This window comes from Hipposideros armiger, unplaced genomic scaffold (assembly GCF_001890085.2).
Source record: "Hipposideros armiger isolate ML-2016 unplaced genomic scaffold, ASM189008v1 scaffold_190, whole genome shotgun sequence".
NCBI classification, from domain to species: domain Eukaryota; kingdom Metazoa; phylum Chordata; class Mammalia; order Chiroptera; family Hipposideridae; genus Hipposideros; species Hipposideros armiger.
The window spans coordinates 1,913,665-1,941,328 of record NW_017731540.1 but is presented as its reverse complement, the minus strand read 5'-3'; the positions used below and the strand labels follow the sequence as shown (position 1 = coordinate 1,941,328).

Below are 27,664 nucleotides of genomic sequence, written 5' to 3'. Positions count from 1 at the left end.
CGAGGCGGCGCGCAGCCGGGCGACGCCCGCGGGCTCTGTGCGCGCGGCCGGGGGTGGGGCCTGCTCGCCTCGCGCCCTGGGCGCCTTCTTCCTCCCGGGGGACGCACGGACCGCTCGCCGGCTCCCGCACCCGCCTTGCAGGTCCGCGGCTTCCCTTCGCCCCGGTCCCTCCCTGCCCCTCCTGCACGAGCGGGACCGGTGTCTCCGGGCCGGGATCGCGGTGGCTGGGGCGTGGGGTGGAGGTGGGGCGCGGGCTGCCTTGTGCTTCTGTCGGGGGCCCTGGGTCGGAGGGGCCCGCGGACGGGGCCTGGAGCTGGGGCCTGGGGAGGGAGCGGCCCGCGGAGGTCGGATTTAGGGCTTTGTAGCCGCGGGGACTTGCACGGGCACCTGTGGGGCCGAGATCGGAGCCACCTGTCTGCAAACCCCCTTCCCCCAATGCCCTGCGCTTGTGTCCAGCTGTCCCGGACCGAGGCCTTTACCCAGCCTCCTACGATTCGAATTTATTTTGGAAACGTTAGATTTTTTGTGTTAACGATCAGTTTACTAGCGCCGTGCAACAGTTGTGTAAATCTGGCTAAATTACGCCTTCGTTATTACGTGCTCCTGAAAAGGCCCTTTCCAGTTTCTAACATCCGACGCGATGAATCTGGCAGCGCGTGGAAGAAATGCATAACGAGATAGTGGTTCAAAAGGAACTAAAACGTTTTTTTACCCCCAGAATAGAATTATATTTAATTTTTTTTGCAGCAAATATATACTATAAAAAACCCCACGGAAAAAGCCATAGCAATTTCATCTTTAAGAGAAAGTCACTATTAACAATTTGGGATTCCTAAACTATATTCGTGTGTTACATAATTGGCTACTAATGTGATCTGCTTTTTTTTTTTTTTTAACTTAATACATCGAGGACGTTTTCTATGTCGATGCATAAACATATTTTCACTGCCTTCTCAACTTGCACTGATTTGGACCTAAAGCGTGGAAGGCATGAATTTTCTTCTCTCTGCATCTTGGCCAATGGTCGGACACTCGTTAAAGATTTGATCAAGTATCACCGTAATGGCCAAGATATTGAATAGAAATAAGCTGAATTGAGGGTAACAACCATCTTCTATGAAATATTGTTTGCTCTGCTTAATAATTTGAGGCTGTGTTTTTTCAAATTGCAGTTTTCAATCCATTGGTGAATTGTGAAATTAATTTGGTGAGTCATAACTAGCAGTTTTGAAAAAGCGAAATAAGATAGCATAGAAAATACCAGAATGTATTACATTATATGTATGAGGGCATTGTTTTGCAAAATTGTGTGTGTGTGTGTGTGTGTGTGTGTGTGTGTGCGGGGGTGTGTGCTTGCATGTGTACCTGCGCGTGCGTGCTGGGTTGTGATATAAAATTGTATTTCTTCTGCCACAATATTTAAGTTTGAAAGTTACTAATCCAAGAATACTGTCAGCATTCATCTCGGAATGGGAGCAATGATGCAATTAAGCCAAACATTAGTTTTACTCTTTTCTTTGGAATATGTGACAGTGTTTATTGCAGCAAATTAGATTTCCTAATTATTTGTTTTTCGCCTAATATTAAAACAAGTAATTAGCATTCCTGAAAATTCAGAGAGGAATTGTTTCATAGAAGCTAAGAGGTTAAGAGCATAAACTGCTCAGATTGACCTAGGGTCAAATCCCAGCTACATTGGTTATTGGTGTGTGACCTGGAACAAGATACTGCTTTTTTCTAAACCTGTTTTCTGATTTGTAAAGTGGTAGTTATCATAACACCAACCTCATCAGTCTGTTTGATATTCAGATGAGATAAGATAATGCTTGTGAAGCTGTTGGTGGTGTCTGGCCCAAATTAAGTACTCACTAAAAGTTATCTATTATTATTTTAATAAGACTGAATGGAGGTATCCAGGATAATGCTTGTCACCAGAGGTAAACTAGCATAAAATGGAGAATCCAGAGTTGGTGGGAAGTTGAAGATCAGGTTAAGGTGGTAAGGAAAGGGACACTGAATACGATTTTTAAATATCATTTGGTCATTGTTTTGTGATTGTTCCCCAATCGTATTTTTATTCCTAGATCGGTAATTTTGATTATCTCATTCGATAAACCAAATGCCCTTCTACTGCCTTTTCTAGTAAATTGGTGTCTCTTGTCAGGCAGTTGAAAAATATTTCCCATAGGGATTCTGGATTTTGTTAGCTTTTATTTCAACACTGCAGTTAGCTTGAGAAAACACACACTACAACTGAACTCATTTCAACAATGTGTTTTATCTCTGCGGCAGGTACAGATCTCAGGTGTGCAAGAAATAGTCTTAAAAAAAAATGCAACTTTTTTTTTTTTTGAGACGGTTGTGCTGAAGTGGTCTCAGACAGTTCTGAGATCTCTGGTCACTGCTCCATATCCTTTAATGCAGTTTTAAATGTTATCTCTAAACCAATGAAATGAGAGGGTAAGCATTGTCTTTTCTTTTTTATAGCACTGTTATTTTTATAAAAAATAAATTGAATGCTTTGGACTGATAAAAAGCCTGTTGCAAAATATTTAATTGATTGTGATAACTGTAAAACGTTGGGCAAATCTTATTCACAATAGTGCTCTCAGTTTTGAAAATGTCTTCAAGTTCTTGTGCTTTAGAGGAACAAAAATGGAAACTTGTTAAAGGTATTTAATGATGAGGTTTTTGAAAGTATGAAAAACATATAACTTGGAACTCGAGCTGTCTTATGTGTGTGTGTCTTATGTGCGCGCACACACACACGCACACACATCAGTGAAACAAAAAAGCGTAATGCGACCTTAAACCTATATATACTTCTATATTTTAAGTTGGGTAAAATATTAAGGTTATATGTGTATGTATTTTTAAAATCATCTTACTAATTTTTAAAAGTTAACCAATTGCTGTGTCTTGTCAGATTAGAGAGCTTTTATCTTACACTGATAAAATGAACTACTATGCAATCATTAAACATTCTGTTTTGAATGATATAATGTCATATAGCGGTGCTCATCATATATGGTTAAGTGAGAGGAGGCTGTGGAACAGACTGTATAGTACCATTCCATTTTTGTAAAAACATGTTTAGATCAAAGAAGAATATATGATAAATGTTAATGGTGGATAGTGGGACTGTGGCTGTTTTTTATGCTCTTTATATCTTTAGTTTTATAATTGTATTGTAGTATGTTTTACGTTCATAATAAAAATAAATAAAAGTCATTTTGTAAATAAAAAATTAGTGTTTTCCTAATTTTCAAATGTAATGAGACTAAATGTTTGCTCTAAGGGATACTGATTCTTTGAACTTGGATATTTTGGGTATAAACTAATTCTCCAGTATTCTAGGAAATGATGCAGAATAGTTTATACTCTGTGAAAAGGTCCTTTGAGTAGGAAAGAACCATTGTTCCAGAATTTTCTTAAAGCACTCTTTGAGTATAGTATACTGCTTTGCAAAATAGTTCCATACTACCTAATGATATGGTCTAGATTTAGATTCTTGAGTCTGTTTTCAAACCCTGTCATGTCAAAACCCAGCCTACTTTTCTTGTTTTATTTCCCCTTAAATTCTTAAGTGAAACCTTAGCTCCATCAAAACTTGTCAGCTTATTAGCTCCAAATATATCTGTGCTTTCTTGCATTTGTAGGTTTGCTTCTTTGTTACTTGGGATGTCTTTTCCTGACCTTTGTGTAAGCAAATCCTACCCATTTTCCAATGTCCAGTTAAAAAAGCATGTCCATTGTGACATCCTGGCTGGCCCCTCCAGCTGAGACTGAATTTTGCAACTGAACCCATTAGCACTTATTATTTGTGCTTAGACATTTCTCAGCTACCACCTGATATTTTTACATTAATTCCCTAATTCCGTTTTAAACTTTTTAAGAGCAAGGAAGCTGTCTTATGTTTTTCTTTATCTCTTAAAGTTTTTAGCATAAAACCCTCCACAGGATAGGTGCTATTAATACATATTTATTCCTTGTTTATACAGTGGTGTCACCAGCTCTTTTGAGTTGAAGTGTTGGAATATTTTGTTAACCAGTAATCCTGGATAAAAGTCAACACTTTTCCCATAACAGTGTGGAAAAATAAAAAATTGATAATTCGGCTGAATTGTCAATTGATAAGATAGACGATAAAAAAGGTAGTCCAGGACCTCAACTTAATTTCACATGAGTATTTCTTTTAAACGTTTCTCATGAAGCTTATTTTGGGTTTGATAATATCTTCACTCTTAACCTTATCAGAGGCACAGTTTCGCCTTACATTTTTTTACAGCTGCTATTCGCGGGCCCCAGAGATCTGGTGAATTAGATGGGGGTTATTTGGGCCATCACAGTTCCTCTGCTCCAGAGTATCTTAGGAGGTCGTGTGGGACTCAGTGAGTCAATATGTAAAGTGCTTTGTGTTCAAGAGTTAATATTTTTCTTTATTATTGGAAATATAATTGTGTCACTTTTTAAACTTAAATATGACTTGGAGGTACTTATTTGGTAAATGCTAGACACTTACAGGGCTTATCTTTTTAAAAAAATTTTTTTTATTTTGTTTTACAGATGTTTTCCAGGACTAATATAGCTGATGAAATACCTGCCCTTTTTGGCTCAAGGTAAATGATTTGTTACTTTATAAAAAATACCAGGTACCAGTAGAATTCAGAGTTTGTATAAAAAGTCATGCAATGTAATATAATCCCAGACCCCAAAGAAATCCCTTTAATAAGTAAGAATTTTACTAGTACCTAAAAATGATGATATATTATTGGTTGCAACCTATATCAGAATCACCTGGGAGCATTTTAAATATGCGTAATATGGATGTGCCCGGTTTCCCGCCAGCAGATTTTGATTCAGTAAGTTTTTCAGATGGGGTCCCAGCATGTGAAGTTTTAAAAATGCTGAAGGCTGTTCTGATTCATTGTAGCTTGTTGTCATTGTAGCACGTCTATGACACTAGAAATGATGGAAATGGCAAGTGAGCAAAAAATAGCTCAAGTATTTAAATTTTGTGTGTGTGTGATGTTAGACTCATCCTTTCACTTTGCCCTTTCATTCAATCTATGTTTTAATTGTATTTTAAAAAAAGCTCTAAAAAGTTTTTTGTTTTATGCTTTTCAAAGTTTAGGTTTAAGCTGTAGGGTTTTCTCAGCCTGAAAATTACTGGATCTATAAATACAACTTAAAGTTTGTTTCATTTTGTTGGTTCAGATGACAAATGAAGTACATGAATGGAAATAAGACCAAAAATTGACTAAAGTAATTTGTTATATATTCTTTATTTCAGAGGCTGGCTTAATTGATTTTTTTTTTCTCCGTAAGTGTTGGAAGGCAAAAAAGTCAAAGTTTCTCATAATAAAAAGTAATAGGTAAGTGAATGTTATGCTAGAATTTTGACTTAATGTTTTTCTGTTCTCATCTTGTTGGTTTTGAGGCTGTGATTTCATTTTTCAAACATTAATTTCAGTGAGTAAACTTTTTCTGTTGCAGGGTCATCCTTATCAGAAATATTCATAACACATTATAGGACAATTTTATTATATATGTTCCAGTAGACAGTGTTTAAAATAATTAGAATTAAAAAGTTGATAAAATTATTTCTTACAATTCTATTTTCACTTTAAGAAAACATAGCTAAAAACTGCATTGTATTGAATTTGTTACTTAAAATAATCATAAACTATGTACACTTTATGTCAGTGAATGAATTGGGTGTGTATCACAATTACTTGGGAATTTAAAAAATTCTGAATTTTAGATTCTATCTCAGCTCTACTAAATCAGAATTTTGGGGGATGATTTTGATACTGCTTCTGGTTTGGGAACCACTGCAGTATGTAATGTTGAAGGATTACAGTTTGAAGGAGATAGAGACTTGGAAACCATTTGTAGAGAAATCTGACTACATTAATTGGAAAAAATTCCTTATATTTATTTGATTTATGTAATTGTCAGAGAGAAATGTTTTGTGTTTCAGAGACTAAATTATTTTGATTTTTAGCAACTTTGTTGGGTAAATTATTTAAAAATCCTCCTCCTTCTGGACTACAAAAAATACAGTGGTATATTTTCTCTCATGATAGAAAATTAGATGTTATATGTGACACTGCAGTTCAAGTAATCTGGAATTTTGTATAGAAGCATAATGGGAAAAATTAATGAGCCTCATTAGCATATAGTAAATACTGTAGTAAAAACTTAGAAATAGTAATTTGTCTTTGAAATTTGAACACTGTTTTCTTCAATACTGAATCAGTCCTAATAATGTTAATAAGTTATCAGAAAACTGATAAATATTTTAGGCTTCAAATATTGCCAACAAGCTACTCTTTTAGAAGATACATCACTTTCATCTCTACTCCAGGCTCACTGATTGATTCCGTAGCCCATGGAAGTCTTATCTGTTTTCAATATTATGAGAACTAGAGCAGGTAGGACTTAAGAATGAATTTCTGTTCTCTGATATTATCATAGCTATTTTCCTTGTGGTAGTAAGGAATTATTGTGATTTTGCCATTTTTTCCAGTTTGAGTATTCAACGACAATACCCATTTGACTTTGGTTATTCAACATGCAGAGCAGACAAGGATATTGCAGCTATTGCTGTGTGCGCTATAATAATCTGGAACAGGTGAGAAGGATCCTATTAATATGGTGATACCTCAAAGGATCGAGTTATGACTTTCTGTTCTTTTACATTTTATTAAATTCATTTATTTATTCATTGAACAGGTCATATTGAGAATATACTAGTTGACTGACAATGTTTAAGGTTCTAGAGATATGACCGTGAACAAAGCCAGGTCCTTTTATTTATGAAGCTTACATTATAGTGCAATAAAACAAAATAGTCATATGAATCTAGTACATAATATGTCAGATTGTGATAAATGTTAGGAGGAAAATAAAATAAGGAAGGGTGTACAATATTAGGTAGGGTGGCCAGGTAAGGTTAAGGCAGTGGCATTAGAGTTGAGATTTGAATGAAGTGCTTACATCTGGGGGAAGAATTTCTAGGTAGAGGGAAAAGAGAGCAAGGTGGTTGGCATGCTAACCAAAGCCAGGAGGCCAGCGCAGTGGAGGTAGGGTAGATGGGGGGGGGGTGTTGGTGTTGAGTGATAGGTGAAGAATTCAGAGAATTAGATTTTGTAAGACATTGTAAAATGAGATAAGACTTTGAATTTTATGGCTTGATGCACAAAAGTTTTAAATTTTGCTGTAGTTGAATTTAGCTTTTTTCTCCTTCTTTTAGTTGCTTGTATTTTGGGTATCATAAAGATTGCCTAATCCAAGGTTGTGAAGCTTTAATGCCTGTGTTTTCCTCTAAGAGTTTTATAGTTTTAGCTCTTACATTTAGGTCTTTTGATTCACTATGAGTTAATTTTTGTATATGATGTGATTTAATTACCTCCTAAAAGCCCTGTCTCCAAGTATAATCACACATTGGTGATTAGAACTTCAACATACGGATTTTGGGGGTACAGAATTCAGCCAATAGCAGTTACATTAACTGAGTTTCAGATGTTAAACCAATTTTGCATCCCTGGGATAAATCTCACTTGGTCATCGTGTGTAATAATACTTTTTATATGTTGCTAGATTTGCTTTGTTAGTATTTTATTGAGGATTTTTTCATTTATATTCACAAGGGAATTGTGTCATAGGTGAAGTGCACACATACAGGCCCCAGAAGACACATATAAGAAGGTTTTTGCAGCATTGATAGCCCAAAGCTACAGACAACACAAATGTCCATGAAGAGTTGAGTGAATAACACATGGTATAGTCATACAATGGAATACGACACAGAAATGAAAATGTACAGACTACAGCTAATATGAAAAAGTATCACGAATAAAATGTTGAATGAAAGACCTGGAAGCAAAAGAATATACATTGTATTATAACTCCATTTATATAAATTCAGAAACTCTTAAAACTAATCCATGGTATTAAAACAGGATAATAGTTATTTTTGGGGAAAAGGGAAGGAATATTAGATTTGTATGAGATATTGGGGGGTTCTGGGTGCTTATTCGTTTTTCATTATTTGATGGTTATGGATGTGTTTACTTTGTGATTTGTGTACTTTTCTATGTAAATTTTATGTAAGTGCACTTCTCCATTTGCATTGCTTTTTTCTTTTAAATTTTATTGGGGAACAGCCATGGTCATTGGTTACACATTGTTGCTTTCATGCTACAATGGCATAGTTGACTCTTAAGGAGGGCACAGCTCACAGTAGCCCATGCGGGGACTGAACTGGCAACCTTGGTGTTATCAGCACCATGCTCTAACCAACTGAGCGAAGTGGTCACCTCTGCATTGCATTTTAAAGTTTTACCTAGGTAGAGAGAGGACAAGGTTGGATTTTAATTGAACCGTTATTTCTTCCCTTGTGCATTTGTCCCATTCATCACCAGGCAGGCTAGTTTTGGCCATGGATACTGGACAGTGGGGAGTTCTGTAGCCAGAGAATCTTGATATTGTAATTTATTATAGATTGTTACTGGAGCTAATACAGCACCAGAGCAGACCCCCAAAGTCAGCATGGAAGGAAATAATTCCAAGAGCTGTTAGTGGTCAGGAGCTAACACCATGTTTTAAGTTCTTTTGACACCTTTACAATGGTATTTAAAAGATGACTTTTCCCAAGTATTGTTTAAAGCATGTTATTAAATTGTCTAATTTATGTTAGAAATACGATATTAGCACTAGCACTAGCATAATACAATGAAAAGAGGAAGCTTTAGAGTTAGACTCAGATTGAAATCCTGGCTTTTTCACTTGCTAGGTATACAACTTTGGGTAGTTTAATTATTCGTGCTTTAATCTCTTCATGTGAAAATGGGGACAAGATTCATACTCAGTGAAAATTCGGTAAGATTCCTGTGTAAACAGAACAGCACTCTGATGTTACAGGTGTGCAGTAGATACCAAACTTCTTTCCTATCCCTCTTGGCAGGTCACTAAATCGTACTAGTAAAGGCAGAATCTTTCTTTTTTAAAGATTTTATTGGGGCATTGGGGGAGGGGAACAGCGCTGGGGAATAGGGGGAAGGGGAACAGACAAGTTGCTGTCCTTTTGTTCTTCAGTCTAGTTGTGGAGGACATTGCTTCACTGGCCCAAGTTGGTACCATCATTGTGCTNAGGCAGATCAGTCGCCGGCTTCTGGACGGCCGCTCACAGCGGCTGCTAGCCGCTCACACTGGCTGCCGGCTACACACGGTAGCCCATGGCAACCCACTGCAGCAGGGGAACTGCAGCCTACGCTGTTGCCGGCGATCCATGGCAGCCCAGCTCCAGGTTGAGCTGTTGTTCAGCATCTTAGCTGTAGAGGGCAGTGTCACTGGCCCTCATATGTGGGATCCGAACTGGGGCGCTCTGGCATCCCAAGCCAGTTCTTAACCAACGCGCCACTCAGCCGGCCCGGCAGAATCTTTCTAACTGGAAAGAATTACAAAACCCAAAAAAGCATAATATATTTATTCTAATACTCTGTTTAAGGCAGGATTTTTAATCTCTGGAAGGAAATGATGGCCTTTTTGTGAATTAATTACTCTTTGACTTTTTAAAAATATAACGATCCAGCTCTCTTCTTTTAACATATTTTTATTATTAGAAGTATTTACTCGTTGAAAAATATAAGAATTTATAAGAAAAAATTTTAAATTTCCAATAATCATACTACACAGGTACAAATGCTTTTAAGATTCCGGTATATTTTCTTCCATTTACTTGTCTATACATTTTTGAACTGTAGTTGAGATAAAAGCACACTTGTGATTTGTGCACCCCCCCTTTTCCCCTTAATATGTAACAGTTCTCCATGTTATTAAAAATTATTTGTATTATTTTAGATAGCTATATCGTATATCTTAGGGCATATCATAATTTGAGGATTTTAGAAGATTTCCAGTTTTTTTGTTATACTGTGTTAAACATCTTTTTTTTTCATAAATCATCCACATTTAAGATGATTCCCTTGGAGAGATTTAGAGAAATATAAATATATCTGAGGCAATGATACTTTTATGGATTTTAGATGCATATTTTAGAATTGCTTTATAGAAAGGGTATATCAATTTATACTTCTACTAGGAGTTTATAAATGAATCCGTTTGGTGAAACTCTCACTACTAATGAGTATTACCCATTGAAAAATATTCATTTTCTTTTTCCTTTATAGCATATGTCCAGTGCTCAGCACAGATACTTGACCACACAGAATAGACAACGGATGGGTACCAGTAGTTTGATGGAACGTTTCTTGCAGGATGTACTGCGGCACCACCCATATCATTATCAAGAAAGCAGGTAAAGGAACTGAGTAGAATAATGTCAGTATATAGTTATTATGTTACAATAGATATTTGTGTTAACGTTTCAATACTTCTTAAGTGAATCTTTGTTTTTTTATTTAATTAATGTATTTTTTCAATTATATTTGACATTCAATATTATATTAGTTTCAGGTACAGCATAGTGGTTAGACATTTAAATAATTTATGAAGTGATCCCCCTGATATGCCTAGTACCTACCTGGTACCATACATAGTTGTTAGAATATTATTGACTATATTCCCAATGCAGTATTTGACATCCCTGTGACTATTTTGTAACTACCAATTTGTACTTCTTAATCCCTTACCCTTTTTCGCCCAGCCCCCCAATACTCCTCCCACCCTGCAACCATCAGTTTGTTCTCTATATGTGTGAGTCTGTGTCTCTTATTTGTTCATTTATTTTGCTTTTTAGATTTCACATATAAGTGAAATCATATGGTATTTGTCTTTCTCTTATTTTGAAGTGAATCTTTGATTCAGGGAATATAAAGTGAAATTTTATCTAGTAATTTCCCTCTGCAATTGTTTTATTTTTTTAAAGATTTTATTGGGGAATTTGGGAAGGGGATCAGCCAAGTTGTTGTCCTTCAATCTTAGTTGTGGAGGACGCAGCTAGCTCAGCTCCAAGTCCAGTCGCCATCCAGCCGCCAGTTGGCAGCTGGTGGCCGCTCAGCTCAAGGTGCTGTGTTCAGTCTTAGTTGGGGTGGTTGTAGCCCACCATCCCACGTGAGAGTTGAACTGGAAATCTTGTTGTTAGGAGCAAGTGCTCTCACCAGCTGAGCCATCCTGCCACCTGTTGGCAGCTCAGCAGTAGCGTAGCTCGGGTGCAGCTCACTGGCCCATGTGGGAATCGAACCTGGTGACCCTGTTCCTCAGAGCTGGCGCTCTTAACTGAGCCACTCGGCCGGCCCTGCAATTATTTAAAAAAATTTTTTTTAGCTTAGGTAAATTTTACTTCAAAATATATGGACTATACAATTCTTTTTCCCCAAATACGTTTTAGGCCAATAAATAATCATATATTATTAAGATGTTTTATAACTATGTCTTATAACTATGTCATAGAATTCAGCAGGGGAAAAAGGTGGGAGCAAAAATAGCTTTTGAAGGATTACTAACAAAAGCTGGTGATAGTAGCAGAGTAAGAGTGGTCAAAGTAAAAACTAAGTCAATTCCACATTAGTGGAATGATTTGTGAACTGATATCAAATGGAGGTGGCTCTTTTGTAATCTGTGAGTATCTTGATAGCTTTCTCTTGTATCAATTTATTTTGGTTGTTTTAATAAATATAAATATTTTTATAACACTTAAAAATATAAATATTTTTATAACACTTAAGAGCTCTATGTTAAAGAAAAACATGGGTAGAAAATGGGTTAAGTCCTGTGGTGAGTTTGCAGCTGCAGCTGGACAAGGTAAGGCAAAAGAGATCATTAGCACCTCAGTACAGAATTAGTTGAGTTAAGCACCAGTAGAAAAGAAAAAAGGATAAACTTTTTTCTACTTTGCTTTGCAAGTCACCAACCTAGAATTCAACAGTGGTGAAAAGGTTTTAATGGAAAAAGTTAGAAAAAACTACATGGTTTTTTAGCCAGTGGAAAGATAGAATTAGCCTATCTTAGGGTCAGTATAAATTTCCAGCTTATAGCTTGTATAAGCAATGCTTCAGCAAACATTTGTACATGTAACTATTTCTGTGGTGTAGAGTCCTATAATTTGAACTTCTGGGCTCAAGTGTATGGACATTAAAAATATTTTTTATTTTTTAACTTTTTAATTTTGGGATAATTTCAGGCTTACAAAAAAGTTGCAAAGGGGCTGGCCGAGTGGCTCAGTTGGTTAAAAGTTGGCTTAAGAGTGCGAGCTCTGAGCAACAGGGCCGCCAGTTTGATTCCCACATGGGCCAGTGATGCTGTGCCCAAGCTGAGATGTCGCTGAGCTGCCAACAGGTGGCAGGATGGCTCAGCTGGTGTAACAACAAGATTGCCAGAACGATGGGCTGTGCCCACCCGCAGCTAAGACTGAACTTGGCATCTTGAACTGAGCTGTCACCCAGATGGCTCAGTGGATAGAGCATACGCTCTTAGCAACAAGGCTTCTGGGTTCGACTCCCGCTTGGGATGGTGGCTACGCCCACCCACAACTAAGATTGAACACAGCACCTTGAGCTTAGAGGCCACGAGATGCTGACAGGCAGCCAGATGGCGACGGTGCCCTCCACAGTGAAGACTGAAGACCAACAACTTGGCTGGTCCCCTTCCCCAATTCCCCAACACTGTTCCCCTCCCCCAATTCCCCAATAAAATCTTAAAAAAAAAAGTTGCAAAACTGGTACAAGGAATTCTTGTATAACTTTCACCTGGCTTTCCCAAATGTTTAAAATAACCACAGTACGATGATCAAATCCATGAAATTACGTTGATTCTATACTAGTTGTAGACCTTATTCAAATTTTGTCAGTTGTCTAAATGTCCTTTTATGGACCAAGGATTCAATCCAGGATCACACATTGTGTTTAGTTGTCACATCACCTTAGACTCCTTTTAAATTATGAACACCTCCTCAGTTTGTCTTTGCTTTCAAGACCTCGACACTTTTCAAGGGTACTGGCTGGTTATTTTATAGGATATCCTTAAATTTGAGTATGACTAATTGTGTTTTCTCATGATTAAACTTAGGTTATGCCTTTTGGGTGAGCATTAATTATAATTGATGTTGTACCCTTCTTAGTGTATCAAATCAGAAGACCCATGATGCTGCCATGTCTCATTGCTGGTGATACTAACTTAGATCCCTTGGTTGAGACGCTTCTCCATTGTAAAGTTACTATTTTTCCCATTGTAATTAATAAGACTAGTATGGGAAAGTACTTGGAGACTATGTAAATATGATGTTGCTTTTTTTTACTTTCACCTACTTAATTTAAGCATTCATTTTTTGATGATTCTTTCTTGAAATAGTTTTTAGGTGTATTAATCAGAATTCTACCATAAAGAACTTTCTAATTTCCTCATTTATTCAGTTTATTTATATCATTATAAAATCATGGATATGTCTCTTACTCTCTGGGTTTTCATCCATTACTATTATTTATTTTGTTGCTCAAATTGTGTATGGAAACTTTAAATTCTTGATAGATACTTCCTAGCAGGCTATACTAGTTTATATACAATTTGAACAATTGGTATATATACATACACGCTAATAGTATATGAGAGTGCTCATTTCCTGTCACTCTCGCCAACACTGGAATTATCAACCTTTCTTTTCTCCCCAACATAAAGGCTAAAAATGTGTATGTCTTATTAGCCTTTATTTATTTATGAGTAAAATAGAACTTTTCTCTTTATATATTTATTAACCATATAGTTATTCTATGAATTGTTTGCTCATACACTTTGCCTATTTTCCTATTGAATTATTTGTATATTTTGGATTTGTATGCAATATTTATGGATAATAGTCCTTTGTATTTTAAATGTGTTGTAAATATTTGCTCAGAATCTGTTATATGTCTTTCAACTGTGTTTGTTATCTTTTACAGTATAGAAATTTAACATTTAGATACAATCAGATGTAAGGGGAATTTCCCTTTCTGGCTTTTTTCATGCCTTTTTCTTTATGCCCTTGTTTCTTTTTAAAAATATTTTTAACCTTCCTTATTTTTTTTATATGTGGTGTGAGGCAGAGCTTCTACTTATTGTTTACAAATGTATATTACTTATCTCCACTAATATAAAATATCATCTGTAACATAAACTAAATTCCTATATTTGTGTTTGTATCTACTGTTTACCTATATATTTGATTTTGAATACACTTTTCTTTCCTTGAGTTTTTTTAATCCCGTGCCAACACCATATTATTTAGTCATATTTATAAGCTTTGTAAATTATAGTTTATTTTTTAAACTTTCTTCTCTTTCCCCTCCTTGTTTAGACATTGCAGTTTTTTAAATTATTATTTTAACCTTAAAAATCAGCTCTTGCTTTATTTTTGTTTTCTATTTATTGGTTTTTCTTTTTTAAAATTTATTTCTTCACCTTTGTTGGGGGAGGAATTTGGTTATTTTTCTATCTTCTTGAATTGGATACTCATTTAATTTGTGTTTACTGATCCTTTTTTAATGAAAGTTTTAGAAGTGTGATGTTTCCATTTTGATCACATCTCATGGATTTTGATATATAGTTTTGTATTTATAGATAATGTAAACATTTTCCCTTTTTAGCACAAGAGTTATAGGAAAGAATGGTTTTTAACCTTTTTTCATTCAATTTTTGGAGGGCTTTTTTTTTGGTTGTAAAATTAGTTTAAAATGAGTAGAAATACAGATTGTGATTTGGTTAACTTTAAACACACACACACACACACATAAATGCAAATCAAAGCATCTAGATGATGATTCTTACTGTTTTTGAGATTTTGCCAACTTGTTGGATTTTATGACTCTGCTTCTTTTTTTCCCTTCCTTTTTTTCTTAGCCAAATGTTACAAAATTGGTTTTATTTTGAGAATGTTGTGATAATCTTTAAGACAAATGGAGATGATCTTCTAGGGTTCTGAAAAACTGGGTAAAGTGATTATTGCACTGTAATTTTATTGATTAGATTTCAGAAGTATGAAAAATTACAGAAATTTTTTGCCCCATCATGATATTATTTTGATAACAGGGTTATCTTTTTTATTTTACAAATACCAAAAACCATTATCTTAATATTAATTATGATAATATTTTTTTATGGGAAAGAAAGCAATAGTAATATTTATGACATTAAAAAAATTGCATGTGGTCAACATATGTATGCATATTCTCCTAGACAATTGTGGCATCTCTCTAATTGAAAAATATTTAATAACGGTATTTTTAGGTGTTAATCTATTTAAAGTTTATTTATTATTTTTAATGGATTATCTTTTAGGACAGTTTTAGATTTACAGAAAAATTGAGAGGATTGTATGGAGAGTTACTATATACCCCCTCATTCAGTTTCCCTATTATTAACATCTCACATTAGTATGGTACATTTGTTACATTTAATAAACCAACATAATACATTAACTGAATTCTATAGTTTATTCAGATTTCCCTAGTTTTTCCCTAATGTTTTTTTCTGTTTCAGGATCCCATCTAGGATAACTCTGTTACTAACTTGTCATGTCTCCTTAGACTCCTCTTGGCATTTTAGATTTTGATAGACATTGCCAAGTTGTTCTTCACAGAGATGAAACTAATCTATATTCTTACCAAGAATGTATTAAAAGTCCCTGTCATTGCACCCTTAATGTGTTTAAAATAATAATAGTTAACATCAGTGAATGATTACTATTTTCCAGGCTTTTAAAATAAATGTTCTTTACATATAACAATTAATTTGCTTCTCAAAACAATCTCATGATGGAAAATAATCTTCCTTTTATTGGAGGAGGAAACTAAAGCCTAGAGGATTGAGTAACTTGTGTTAAACTTTTTGCTATTTACTGCTCTGATAACTGAAAAATGATATATGGCTTTATTTACATTTTTCTCATGCTTAGGAGCCATTTGCGTTTATTAAATAGCAGTTGATGGAGCTACCTCTAGCTTCTGCGCTGATTGCCTTCCTGAAATGCATTATACAGCCTGGTGTGATTGCCTTGATTCTTTGTCCTCTAAAAATTTTGTCTAGGATAAAAAGACAATAACATGTATTATGCCTTTATTTTAACATTTTAAACAGGTATTAGAACATTTTTATGATTCTTTCCATTGCTTTTTTTATTTAAAAAAATTTTAAATTAATTTATTGGGGTGACAATGGTTAGTAAAATTACATAGGTTTCAAGTGTACAATTCTGTGATACATCATCTATATATCATGTTGTGTGCTCACCACCCAGAGTCATTTGTCCGTCTGTCACTATATATTTGACTCCCTTTACCGTCTTCTGGTAACCACTAAACTACTGTGTGTATGAGTTTTTTCTTTGTTTGTCTTGTTCATTTGTTGCTTTCAGTTGTATATCCCACATATGAATGAAATCATATGGCTTCGACTTTTTCTGTCTGACTTATTTTGTTTAGCATAATAATCTCAAGCTCCATCCATGTTATCTGAAATGGCAGTATTTCATCTTTTCTTGTGACAGAGTAGTATTCCATTTTGTATATATTGCCACATCTTCGTTATTCAGTCATCTGTCGAAGGACACTTGAGTTGTTTCTGTGTCTTGACCACTGCAAATAAAGCAGCAGTGAACATCGGAGTACATATATATCTTTATGGATAAATGTTTTCAGTTTTTTTGTTTCCCTTGCTTTTTAGATCAAGGCAAAATGAAAGACTTCTTAGGAATACTGCATCACCTGCTGAAGTAGCTCCCACTGATGATTCTGTTCCTGAAGAAATGACTGATGATGCTACTGGAGTCAGAGGAGAGATAACCACCAAAAGTTTTGAACCTATTGAAGAGTTATATGCTAGATCTAGTAAACCTCAAGAATATGTACAGGGTGTTCCAATTCGACCCTCAGTTATTCAAAAGTTGGAGAAGGGGCAGCAGCAGCCTTTGGAGTTTGTTTATAAAATTGGGAGTGGCCTGAAAGAATTTAATCAAGTAGGTATTGGTCAAGCCACAAATAATGGACAAAACTTATTATGTCCATCAGTGATTTCTACTGCTCCTCCTAGTCGTTTACCTGAAAGTTCTTATGGTCGACCAGTTACAACTAGTACTACAAGGTTACCACTAGTAGCCCATTTGGATTCAGTTATCAAATGTGACCCAAACAAAGTTGACAGGTACCTTGAACAGCGAGATAAGGGCTCTAGAAATCCTATGCTCTCATCCCATCTAGAAATGTCTTCAGTTTCGTATCAGAAACCTAAAGAGTCAAATAGGAAATCTGTGTGTATAAATTCAGATAAATTGGTTAGTCAGGAAGATGTAAAATCTCGAGGTAAAGTTTTGTCAACTGGCTTTAAATCTCATGAAGTTATGGGTACCGAAGGCTCCTTAAAATTTGAATCTCTTTCCAAATTAGCAGTAAACCCAGCAGTCAGCCTGAATAAAACTGATATGCCTACTAATAAAAGAATCTTTGATGATGCCATTTCAAAGCACCATGAGAAATTCTTTTCTAATGTGGATCGTACCCAAGAAGTAAAGCATTTGGTTTTTAACAAGTCAGCCTTTTTGGAACAGAAGAGCTCCGTGAGTTCTGAAATGGAGTTTGCTTGTGGCTCTCCTCAGTCAGTGTCTGATCAGCCTGAAGAGTCTGCACAAGACCTTTGGAGTGAGGAGCAGACAGACCAAGAAGATAAGAACTATGAATCGAGAGGTTCTGAAATGAGTTTTGATTGCAATTCCTCTTTTCAATCACTGACTGACCAATCCAAAGTGACTGCCAAAGAAATAAACCTTTCAACAGAAGTACATGCTGCTTTGCAGCGTAAGAGTGATAAATCTTGTGTTTCTGAAATAAGTTCTGATTGTGATAGCCCCCTTCAATTGGCTACTAACCGAACTCAAGTAATTGTTAAAGGCGTTAGTGTTCAGAAGGCAGTGCATATTAGCTTGGTTGATGAAAGCTATGATTCTAGTGATTCTGAGATGAATTTTGATTGTGATACCTCACTTCAGTCAACTGATGACTACCCCCAACAGCCTGCAAGGGAAGCAGACCTTCCTAAGGAGGCACACATTTACTTGGTTGATAAGAGCTATGGATCCAGTGGCTCTGAAATAAGTGCTGATTCTGTTTTTTCATGTCGGTCAGTGGTTGACCGACTCCCTATGGCTGTACCGGAAGCAGAACTTCAGAAGAATGTTCACATTGGCTTGGTAGATATGAACTATGGATCAAGTTGTTCTGAAACAAGTTTTGATTATGATGTTTCTTTTCAGTCAGTAGTTGTTCATCCCCAACTGGCTGTCAAAGAAAGAAACCTAAATGATAGGCATGTCTACCTGAAAGATAATCATAAATCCAGTAGTGCTGAAGCATATCTTGAGTGTGATATCTCTCTTGAGACAGTGACTGATGAACCTCAGAGGGCTGTTGAAGAAATAAATCTTCTGAAAGATAAGAATGACCTTGAGGATATGAACTGTGAATATTATGGTTCTGAAATGAGTTTTCATACTGATACTCAGTTAGTGGCTGACAAACCCCAAGTAGTGGCTCAGGAAGTAAGTCCTAAAGTAGCTACTGACCTGCAGAATAAGAGTGCTAAATCTAGCGTTTCTGATCTAAGTTTTGATTCCCGTGCTTCTCTTTATCAGTCAGCTAATGAACAACCTCGTGGAGCTTTGGGAGAAATAAATCTGAAAGAGTTAAATGTTGACATGGAAGTTAGGAGCTGTGGGTGCTCCAGCTCTGAGTTGACTTTTGATTCTGATCCCCCTCTTCTGTCAGTTACTAAGCCTTCTGAGCTAGATGTTGAAGAAATAAGAAAAAAGCACATTAACCTGGAAGATGAGAGCTATGGGTCAAATAGTTCTGAAATAACTTTTGATTCTGATATTCCTCTTTGCTCAGCAGTTGACCAATCTCACGTAGCTGTTTATGAGGAGGAACCTGTTGATCTGGAATGTAAAAGTAATGAATCTTGTGTTTCTGAAATAACTTTTGGTTCTGATATACCTCTTCGTTCAGGGACTGATCAACCTGAAGTAGCTGTTAAAGAAGTAATCATTCAGAAAGAAGAGTATGTAAACTTAGGAAGGAAGAAGGATGAACCCAGTGGTTCTGAAATAGGTTTGGATTCTTATGTCCCTCCTCATTCAATGACAAATCCTCCTGCAGTAGTTATTAAAAGGCTGAATCTTCAAAAAGAACAGGTACACTTTGAAAGTAAGAAAAATGAACCTAGCGGTTCTGAGTTAAATTTGGGTTATGGTATTTTTCATTCAGTAATTGGACATTCTGAAGATCTCATTAAACAAACAAACCTTCAGAAAGAAGAGCATGTTCACTCAGAAAACAAGGGTAGTGGACCTAGTGTTTCTGAAATCAGTTTGAAATCTTATATTTCTCATTTAGTGACTAAGCATCCTGACATAGCTGTGAAAGAAATAAACCATCAGAAAAAAGAACACGTAAACCTAGAAGATAAGAGTAATGAATTAAGTGTCTCTAAAACAAGCTTGGATTTCGCTATTCCTCTTCACTCAGTGATTCACAAAACTGAAGTAGTTGTTAAAGAAATACAGCTTCACAAAGAAAAGCATGCTCAATTCAAAGATAAAAGTGCTGAATTTAGTGGTTCCGAAATAAATTTAGATTCTGATGTCCCTCATTATTCAGTGACTGAACCTCAAATAGCTATTAAAGAAACAGATGTTCAGAAAGAAGAACGTGTTGTTTTAGAAAACAGAAGTAACAAAAGTAGTGGTTCTGAAGTAATTTTGAATTCTCATCTCCTTCCTCATTCAATTACTGAAAAACCTAAAATAGCTGATTTGAAGGAGGACCATGTTGGCCCAGAAAATGAAAGTACTGAATCTAGAGGTTTGGGAATAAATTTCAATATTGATGTCCCCCTTCATTCAGTCATTGACCAATCTCAGCTAGCCTTTTTGAAGGAAAAACATGTTGATCTGGAAGACACAAACAGTGAATCTAGTGGTTATAAAGTAAGTTTTAATTCTAATGACCGTCTTCAGCTATTGACTGATCAATTTCAGGAAATGATTAAAAAAACAAACCTGTGGAAGGTAGAGGATATTGGTCTTGAAAATAAAATGGATGAACCTAATAGTTCTAAATTAATACAGGATTCTGATATTTCTCTTCAGTCTGTGCCTAATCAACCCGAAGCAGCTGTTAAACAATTAGATCTTGACAATGAAGATCATGTGTACTTTGAAGATAATAACAGCCAATATAGTGGTTCTGAAATGAGTTTGGATTCTGATTTCTTGGTTCAGCCAATAGTTGATCAATCACAAATAACTACTTCAGAGAAGGAGCATATTGGGCTCGAAGATAAGCACAAGTACATTCGATCTTGTGGTTCTGAAATAAGTTTTGATTCTGATGACCCTCTTCAGTCAGTAGCTGACCAGGTTAGAGAAACTGTTAAAGAAATAAGCCTTTGGAAGGATGAAGTCGATGTGGAAGATAAAAGGGAGAAATCTAAGGGTTTTGAAATTATGTATGATTCTGATGTCCTTTTTCAGTCAGTGGCTGGCCAAACTGTGGAAGTAATTAAGGAGATTAACCTTTGGAAGAAACATGTAGACTTAGAAGGTAAGACTGTTCAATCTAGTGATTCTAAAATAAATTTTGATTCTGATGGACCTCTTCAGTCTGTGGCTAATGAAATTCAAGAGGCTACTACAGAAATAAATCTGAGGGAGGGACATGTTTGTCTGGATGATAAGGGCTATGAACCCCATGATTCTGAAGTAATTTATGTTTCAAATGCCCCTCTTCAATCAGCGGTTGAGCATCCACACATTTTGGAAGAGGAACATGCCAATTTGGAAGATAAGAGCAGTGATCCTTGTGTTCCTGAAATAAGTATTGCTTGTGATGATCCTCTTCAGTCTGTGGCTGACCAGCTTCAGAAAGCTGTTAAAGTAATAAGTCTTTGGAAGGAAGACCATATTTACCTGGGAGATAAGAGCTATAAACTAGGTGATTTTGAAGTAAGTTACGATTCTGATGTTCACTTAGTGGCTGATCAATCTCCTGTGGCTGTCAAACAAATAAACTTGCAAAAGAGGGATCATAATGACCTAGAAAATAAGAACTGTGAACCTACTGTTTCTGAAATAAAATGTGATTCTGGTATTCATCTTCAGTTAGAAGTTGACCAACCTCAAGTGGTTTGCAAAGAAATAAACCGTCAGAGAGTAACACATCTTGGCATGGAAGAAAAGACTAGTGATTCTGAAGTAATGTCTGATTCCGATGTCCCTCTTCAAATAGTAGTGAATGAAGTTCAAGTGTCAGTCAAAGAAGCAAATCTTCAGAAGATGCTGTTTGTGGACCTGGTGACCAGTGATAGTGATTGTGAAATGATTTGTGATTCTGATATCCCTTTTCAGTCAGTGATTGACTCACCTCAAGTGACTGTCGAAGGAATCGACTGTATAAATGCAAAAAATTTTGACTTAGAAGGTGAGTGCTATGACTGTTGTGATTCTGAACTGGGATATGTTTGTGAAGCCTCTCCTCGATCAGTGTCAAACCAATCCAAAAAGACTTTCAAAGTAGTAAATCAGAAGAAAGACTATATTATTCTGGAAGAGTCAGGCTGTGAGTCTTACGGTTCTGAAATAAATTTTCAAATTGATGCCTCTCATCAGTCCATGACTTACCAATCACCAGGGTCTGATAAAAAAAAGTCAAAATATATTGACCCAGAAGATAAGAGCTGTGAATCTAATAGTCCTACAAGAAATTTTAAATGGGAAGACACTTCTCAGTCAATGACTAATGATCCGAAAGAAGTCAACTTTTGGAAAGATCTAGAAACTATTGGTCTAAACGATAAAAACTGTGAATGTAGTGTTTCTGCAATGGATTGTAATGCCTCTTCTGAGTCAGCGATCCTTCAAATGGCGGATGAAGATAACCCTTTGAAGTTAAAATATACAGATCTAGAAAGTATGAGCTGTGAACCTTGTGGATCTGGGATGAATTTTCAGTGTGTTCCTTCTTTTCAGTCTGACACTGACCATCCTCAAGAAGTTGTTGATAAAATAGACCTTTTTAAGAAGGTGTCTTTTGACCTGAAAGAGATGAATCATGATTCCCGTTCAAGCTCTGTTCCCATGGTTGATTCTATAAGGAACAGGAAAAAAGCAAAGGGGGTCATAGAAGATAGTACCGATGAACCGGTTCTTGAAGCTTTGCCTCATGTCCCTCCTTCATTTGTGGGGAAAACATGGTCTCAAATAATGAGAGAAGATGACATGAAAATTAATGCTCTTGTGAAGGAATTTAAGGAAGGTCGTTTCCACTGTTACTTTGATGATGACTCTGAGACCAGGAAAGTAAAAAAAAAAAATTTGAATGAAGAAAAAAAGATTACCTCAGCTGACCTTAATGACACTGCATTAATTCAAGTTCTGTTAGACTGTGATGATCATATTGATGACTTTTCAGTAGCCTTAGATAAACCTAGCCATCATCCTACAGAAAAGAGGCCTTATGAACAAACATGGCGAGTGGCTTCTCGATGCCAGGCTGTAAAAGTTAGCCATGGAACTCAAACCAATCTCCTGAGTTACCTAGTGACGAAAAGAATAAGTGGACAAGAGGAAGACTCGCCAACAAGGAAGCGTTTACTTTTACATGACAGAAAACCAAAAAAAATCAAAATTGGAACAGTTGAATTTCTTGAATCATGTACTAACATTTTGAAGCCTTTGCACCCCAATGCCTTAGTCTACGTTCTTTCTTCAAATATTAAGCTGAAGGAAGGTGAATCCTTCAATTTCTCTAAAATGAGGCACTGTATTGACACAAATGATCAGGATTTTAGCATACAGTACAAATATAAACAGAGTTCCTTTAATTATGACCCATTGAATAAACAAATTGTAATTACTCCTCCTCTGAACATAGAAGTACCAGAGTCTGACAGGAATAACTGGGTTCAAATTCATTTTAGTGACTTAAACTCCAGTGCAGGAGATGACGATGCTCATGCACAAAACTGTACAATAGTACCTTTTATGACACTGTCAGTAAGACATGAATTAATGTCACATGAGGAGGCCAGTGGATCTTCTGTGTTTCTGGAAAAAGCAGAGATCTTGAATTCTAGTGACGTTCTAAAGGAAAGTAATTTCCATTTAACTCTTTTAAATGGTGATGTTGCCAAAATCGCACCAAAATCAGTTAGAAATAAGTCTTCAGAAAGTAAAAAGAAAATTCAGAGAAGGAAGGTGGCAACTAATAATAATCCTGGTTTTCCCAAAATGGTTTACAGACCAATTCTTCTCCAGCAAAAAACCAGAATCGCTTCAGAAAAACAGTCAATTTGGATTCGGACCAAATTAAATGATATAATTAGAAAGTATATTTCAAAATACTCTGTTTTTTTGCGTCACAAATATCAGTCCAGGAGTGCTTTTATTAGAATGCATCTTAAGAAGAAAAAACCTGATGTCAGTAGATTAAAGACAGCAAAGAGACCAGCCAAAATGCTTTCAAACTCAGTTCCATCAGCTGGTTCTGAAGAGAAGTTGAGAGCCATAGCGAGCTCTTCTCCCAAGCAACCTGTGCAGGATTCTTCCAGCAATGCAGGAACTAAGAAGAATGGTAATAAAAAGCTCCCTAGAAAAAAACAAAGAAAGCGTTCTAGACCTGTTAAAATATATGATTTGAGAAGTTTATATTCTCAGGTGCCATATTCTGATAGAATGATGACTCGACTATTACACAAATTGTTAGTTAGTAAGGCAAACTAGAAGCATTGGTGTTAAAGCTAGTTAAGGATTCAGAACTTCAGTTGAAATATATTTGGTACTTACTGCACATAGCTCTCAACTTTGGTGAAAAAATTAACCTTCAACTATTTTGCTATAGACATCATTTTCAGAACTTTTATATTATTTTAAAATTAGTGTTTAAGGTCCTTTTTTTTTAAGATTCAAAAGATCCTTTGTCCATTTGCTATAGAAGAGCTTCATCTTAATTTATGTCGCATAATTTAGCACAGTCTATATAATTTTCTCCCTCAAATCATACCCCTCTTATTTATTTTTTATGATCGTATCTCATGGTCAGCAGGTTATAACATTGCAAGATTGAATATGGCAAACATTAAGTGCTATCTCATTTTTACTTTTTAAAAATTGGAACAATGAATATGTACTTACATATTCAGTGTTTCAGAGTGGCATTGTCAATACTGTATTCTAACTGGATAATTACAAAGAAACTATACTAAATTATCTCAACTTTTAAGTGGAATTGACTTAAATAATCACAAACAAAATATAACTTACTTTTAAAAGCATTCCAGAGAATGAGATTCCATAATCTCCAGTCTAGTGTTAAAAAACTGCCTGGTGATTTTATCTACATAACACAAACTCCTTCTGCTTTATTTAAAATGGATCTGCAAGTCTCTTAACTTTCCACATTTGGACACATGCACATACACAATCTCTGTAATATACAATTTCTGTTTTTCTTTAGCATTATTATATCTTAAGGGGAAAATGATCTTGCCAGTGTGACTATACTTTTCTACCACCTTTATTCCCCTCTACCTGAAGGGTTGGTGGTTTAATATGAAAATACAGGTTGTCTTATGGCCTTATCTCTTAAAAATATTTCAGATGTTACCGTATCATTTTGTAATAGCTTGAACTGAAATTATTGGTTTGGTAATTTGGGCAGACCATTAATTGTTGTCATTAACAGATTATAATCTTAATATTTGAAATGATCTAATAAAACTGACAACTTCAGTGGAAGCCCGTTTTGCAAGTGAAAAACTATATTTGTACATTAGTTTGGTTTTCTTTAAACTTGCTAACTATTTTAATAGTTCAAATAAAAGATGTTAAGATGATGCAGTTTAGGTCTGAGGTACTCAGATTATGTTTAGATTTTTTATTTGGAACACTGGTTGGGCTGGTACAGATAGATGCATCCAGTTATCCTGCTAAGTGGAGGATTCTGGATCCTTTTCTATCAATAATGTTAAAGGAAAACATGAATTTCAACTATATTGTAAAAAAAACTATATTGATTGAAACTATATCAGTGTACCATGATTTCAGAGATAAAAATGTGTTACCTTAGAATTTATGAAATATAGTGTTGTAACAGTTGATTTCTAAATGTAGTTTTATTTCAGGGGCCATTATTTAACCTGTGGGTATGTTATGATGGTGTTATGTTCTAATTTCTTTACTTCTAAATTTAAAACAGTAATTATATTGAAAAAAATGAACAAATGTTTATATTTTAAATTGCAAGGCAACTTTAACCTTGCCTCACATACAAACATTTCATTTCCTTTCTTAAAATATCACTGTGGGTCATTAGTTTAAAATATTTCCCCAATTTTAATTTAGGAGGAATACTGTCCTACTGCTTAGGAAGTAAACAAGCAGCTAATATATAAAAATATTCTATTTGTGGATGTTAGTGTCTTTTTTTCCTATGAAGTTAGACAAAATTTTCTTAAGTACTATTAGTAGGCATTTTGCATACTTTTAGTGTAAGTTTAAAAGTGAAAGATCATATAGAAATAATGTAATTATGATGTATCATATCTATTGTGATTACATCATGCAAAAAGGATAGTTCTTATATAATTCAAGTGATTAAAAACTTAAAAAATTTACTACCTTTTTCACATTGTAAACTCTTCTAAGTTCCATTTTTTTTTTGAGAGGAAAAAGGTTTATATTTAAAATTTATATTACTAAAAATATGGAAGTATACAGTCCTGATGTTTTTAAAAACATTTTGGAAATGTTTACTAAATTCCTATAATCATTATTTTAGACAAGCTTGAAAACTTGAAATTGTAAAAATTATAATTTAAGTTAAATTAGAAATGAAATTTTCAGACTTTGGTAGGTTACAAGATGTGCCCCTTTGTCAAAATGCATTTTGGCTTAATTTGCAGATTAGATAAAACAGTTGGATGTTTTTTGTGTATTTAAGAATGCATTAAGTTCTTTTAATAGTGAAAAATTGAATTACAGCCACAATGAATATTTTAATCTTGTACTTGTTCAGTATCTTGCATAGATTTTTATTATAATTGTCCCAAGTTATACAGTATGTGGACAATATTGTGTAAAGTGTGTTTTGCATTTGTGCATTTAAATTATTTGTGTAAGTAGGGCTTTGAGTGACACTTTTTTGGTAAAGAGAAACTATATTTAAATATTCAAACGATTATATATTTCCATGTAAAACTAATGTGAAGACTAATGTATTTTTTATAATGCAATTTAAAGAGTAAATTTGTTTTCGAAGTTATCAAGATAAAATGTATCAAATATTGAAATTTGTCTCTACTTTCTCATGTTAGGAACTTTTTCTGGAAATACTTAAGGAATTAGAGAATAGTGAAAATAGAAGTTCATTTTATAAATGGTCTTAGAGATAATAAGAGAATATACATGTTGATGCTGGTGAGAAAATATTGTTTAACCAAAGATATACAGGTTATGCTCAATGGAGTAGTTATTTCAAAGGATTAAAATTAAACAACTATTTATTTGTCTGATGGAGTGGTGGGTTAGCAACTTTTCACTCTGTATACCTGTATTGAAAGAGTCAGAGAACAGGATTGAGCTCAGGAGGCAGTATCTGTATCATTATTTGACACCTGCTGGAAGAGAACTTGGATGCCTCCAATACCATGTTATAAAGGACAAGAAAACATGGAAGAGTGTATGTATGTCCGTGAGGTAGGTGCCTTTGGCCTCAGTAGTAGTGACTTCTGGGGTTTTTTGGTCCAGGATTTTATTGTTAAGATAAATAACAGCCTACTCTTTATAATAAAAAAATTATTAGAGTAAAAATATAAAATGGAAGTCCATTTTCCATAAAGGAATTTTATATGACTAGAAAATATGGACAATACTGAAAAATCATCCAATTAGGGAATTATACATCAAAATGTCAATTTATGAAGATGAGAGGCTGAGGAAGAATCTCGACATTTTCTTATACTTTATTTAGGCCCTAAATATTAGGGAAGTAATACATTTAGTATGTTTCCTTTGTTCTTATTCTTTATATGTATAGTTAAAAAGTTCTCCCAATGTATTTTGAATTATTTACCTTAGGGGATAGGTGTAGGTTCAACTATAGTTTCTTGCTGAATCTTTATTTACTTTTTTTCTATGTTTATATAATTTATTACATGCATTTTTTTACATGCATTTTATTTTTTAAGTTAAGCTGGACGTGTGTGTATGTGTATGTGTGTGTGTATTTGTGTTTTTGTTTGTGTGTGTACACATCTTGAGCCCTTACTAAGTGCCAGGCATTGTTCTAAGCTTTTAACCTGTATTATCTCATTTGATCTTCGAAGAGCTCTTATGAGTTAGGTTCTGTAATTGTCACTAAATAGCAGATGAGAAAGTTGATGCATAGAGCCTCAATTTTGGGATTACAGATGAGTAGTTATTTACTCTAATCAAATGGGGATTACAGTTAATCTCCGTTCTCATCTCCAGTCCCTTGCCACAGTTATCTTCTGCCTGTCTGTACAGTTTAGCCTTTTCTGGACATTTCATATAAATGGCATCATGCAATATGTGGTCTTTGTGCCTGGCTTCTTTCATTTACCATAATGTTTTTGAGGGTCTTTCATGTCATAGCATGTATTAGTA

The 27,664-nt window shown here is 35.1% G+C and overlaps 1 protein-coding gene across 1 annotated transcript; it reads left to right on the top strand.

Annotated features, from left to right (window-relative positions):
- Positions 1 to 62: 62 nt before the first annotated feature.
- Positions 63 to 26,838, top strand: ZDBF2 (zinc finger DBF-type containing 2). The gene is made up of 6 exons (XM_019652958.1): positions 63 to 141; positions 4,567 to 4,619; positions 5,294 to 5,375; positions 6,533 to 6,637; positions 10,197 to 10,324; positions 16,657 to 26,838. The coding sequence occupies exons 4-6, from the start codon at positions 6,578 to 6,580 to the stop codon at positions 23,759 to 23,761; spliced, it is 7,293 nt and encodes a 2,430-aa protein (XP_019508503.1). The 5' UTR covers positions 63 to 141; positions 4,567 to 4,619; positions 5,294 to 5,375; positions 6,533 to 6,577; the 3' UTR covers positions 23,762 to 26,838.
- Positions 26,839 to 27,664: the final 826 nt, after the last annotated feature.

Excerpts from the sequence above, each read along its gene's own strand:
- ZDBF2 (XM_019652958.1), top strand. The coding sequence starts at position 6,578 with ATGCAGAGCAGACAAGGATATTGCAGCTATTGCTGTGTGCGCTATAAT. Across the intron at positions 6,638-10,196 it reads GCTATAATAATCTGGAACAG|CATATGTCCAGTGCTCAGCA; the intron begins GTGAGAAGGATC and ends TTTCCTTTATAG. Across the intron at positions 10,325-16,656 it reads TATCATTATCAAGAAAGCAG|ATCAAGGCAAAATGAAAGAC; the intron begins GTAAAGGAACTG and ends CTTGCTTTTTAG.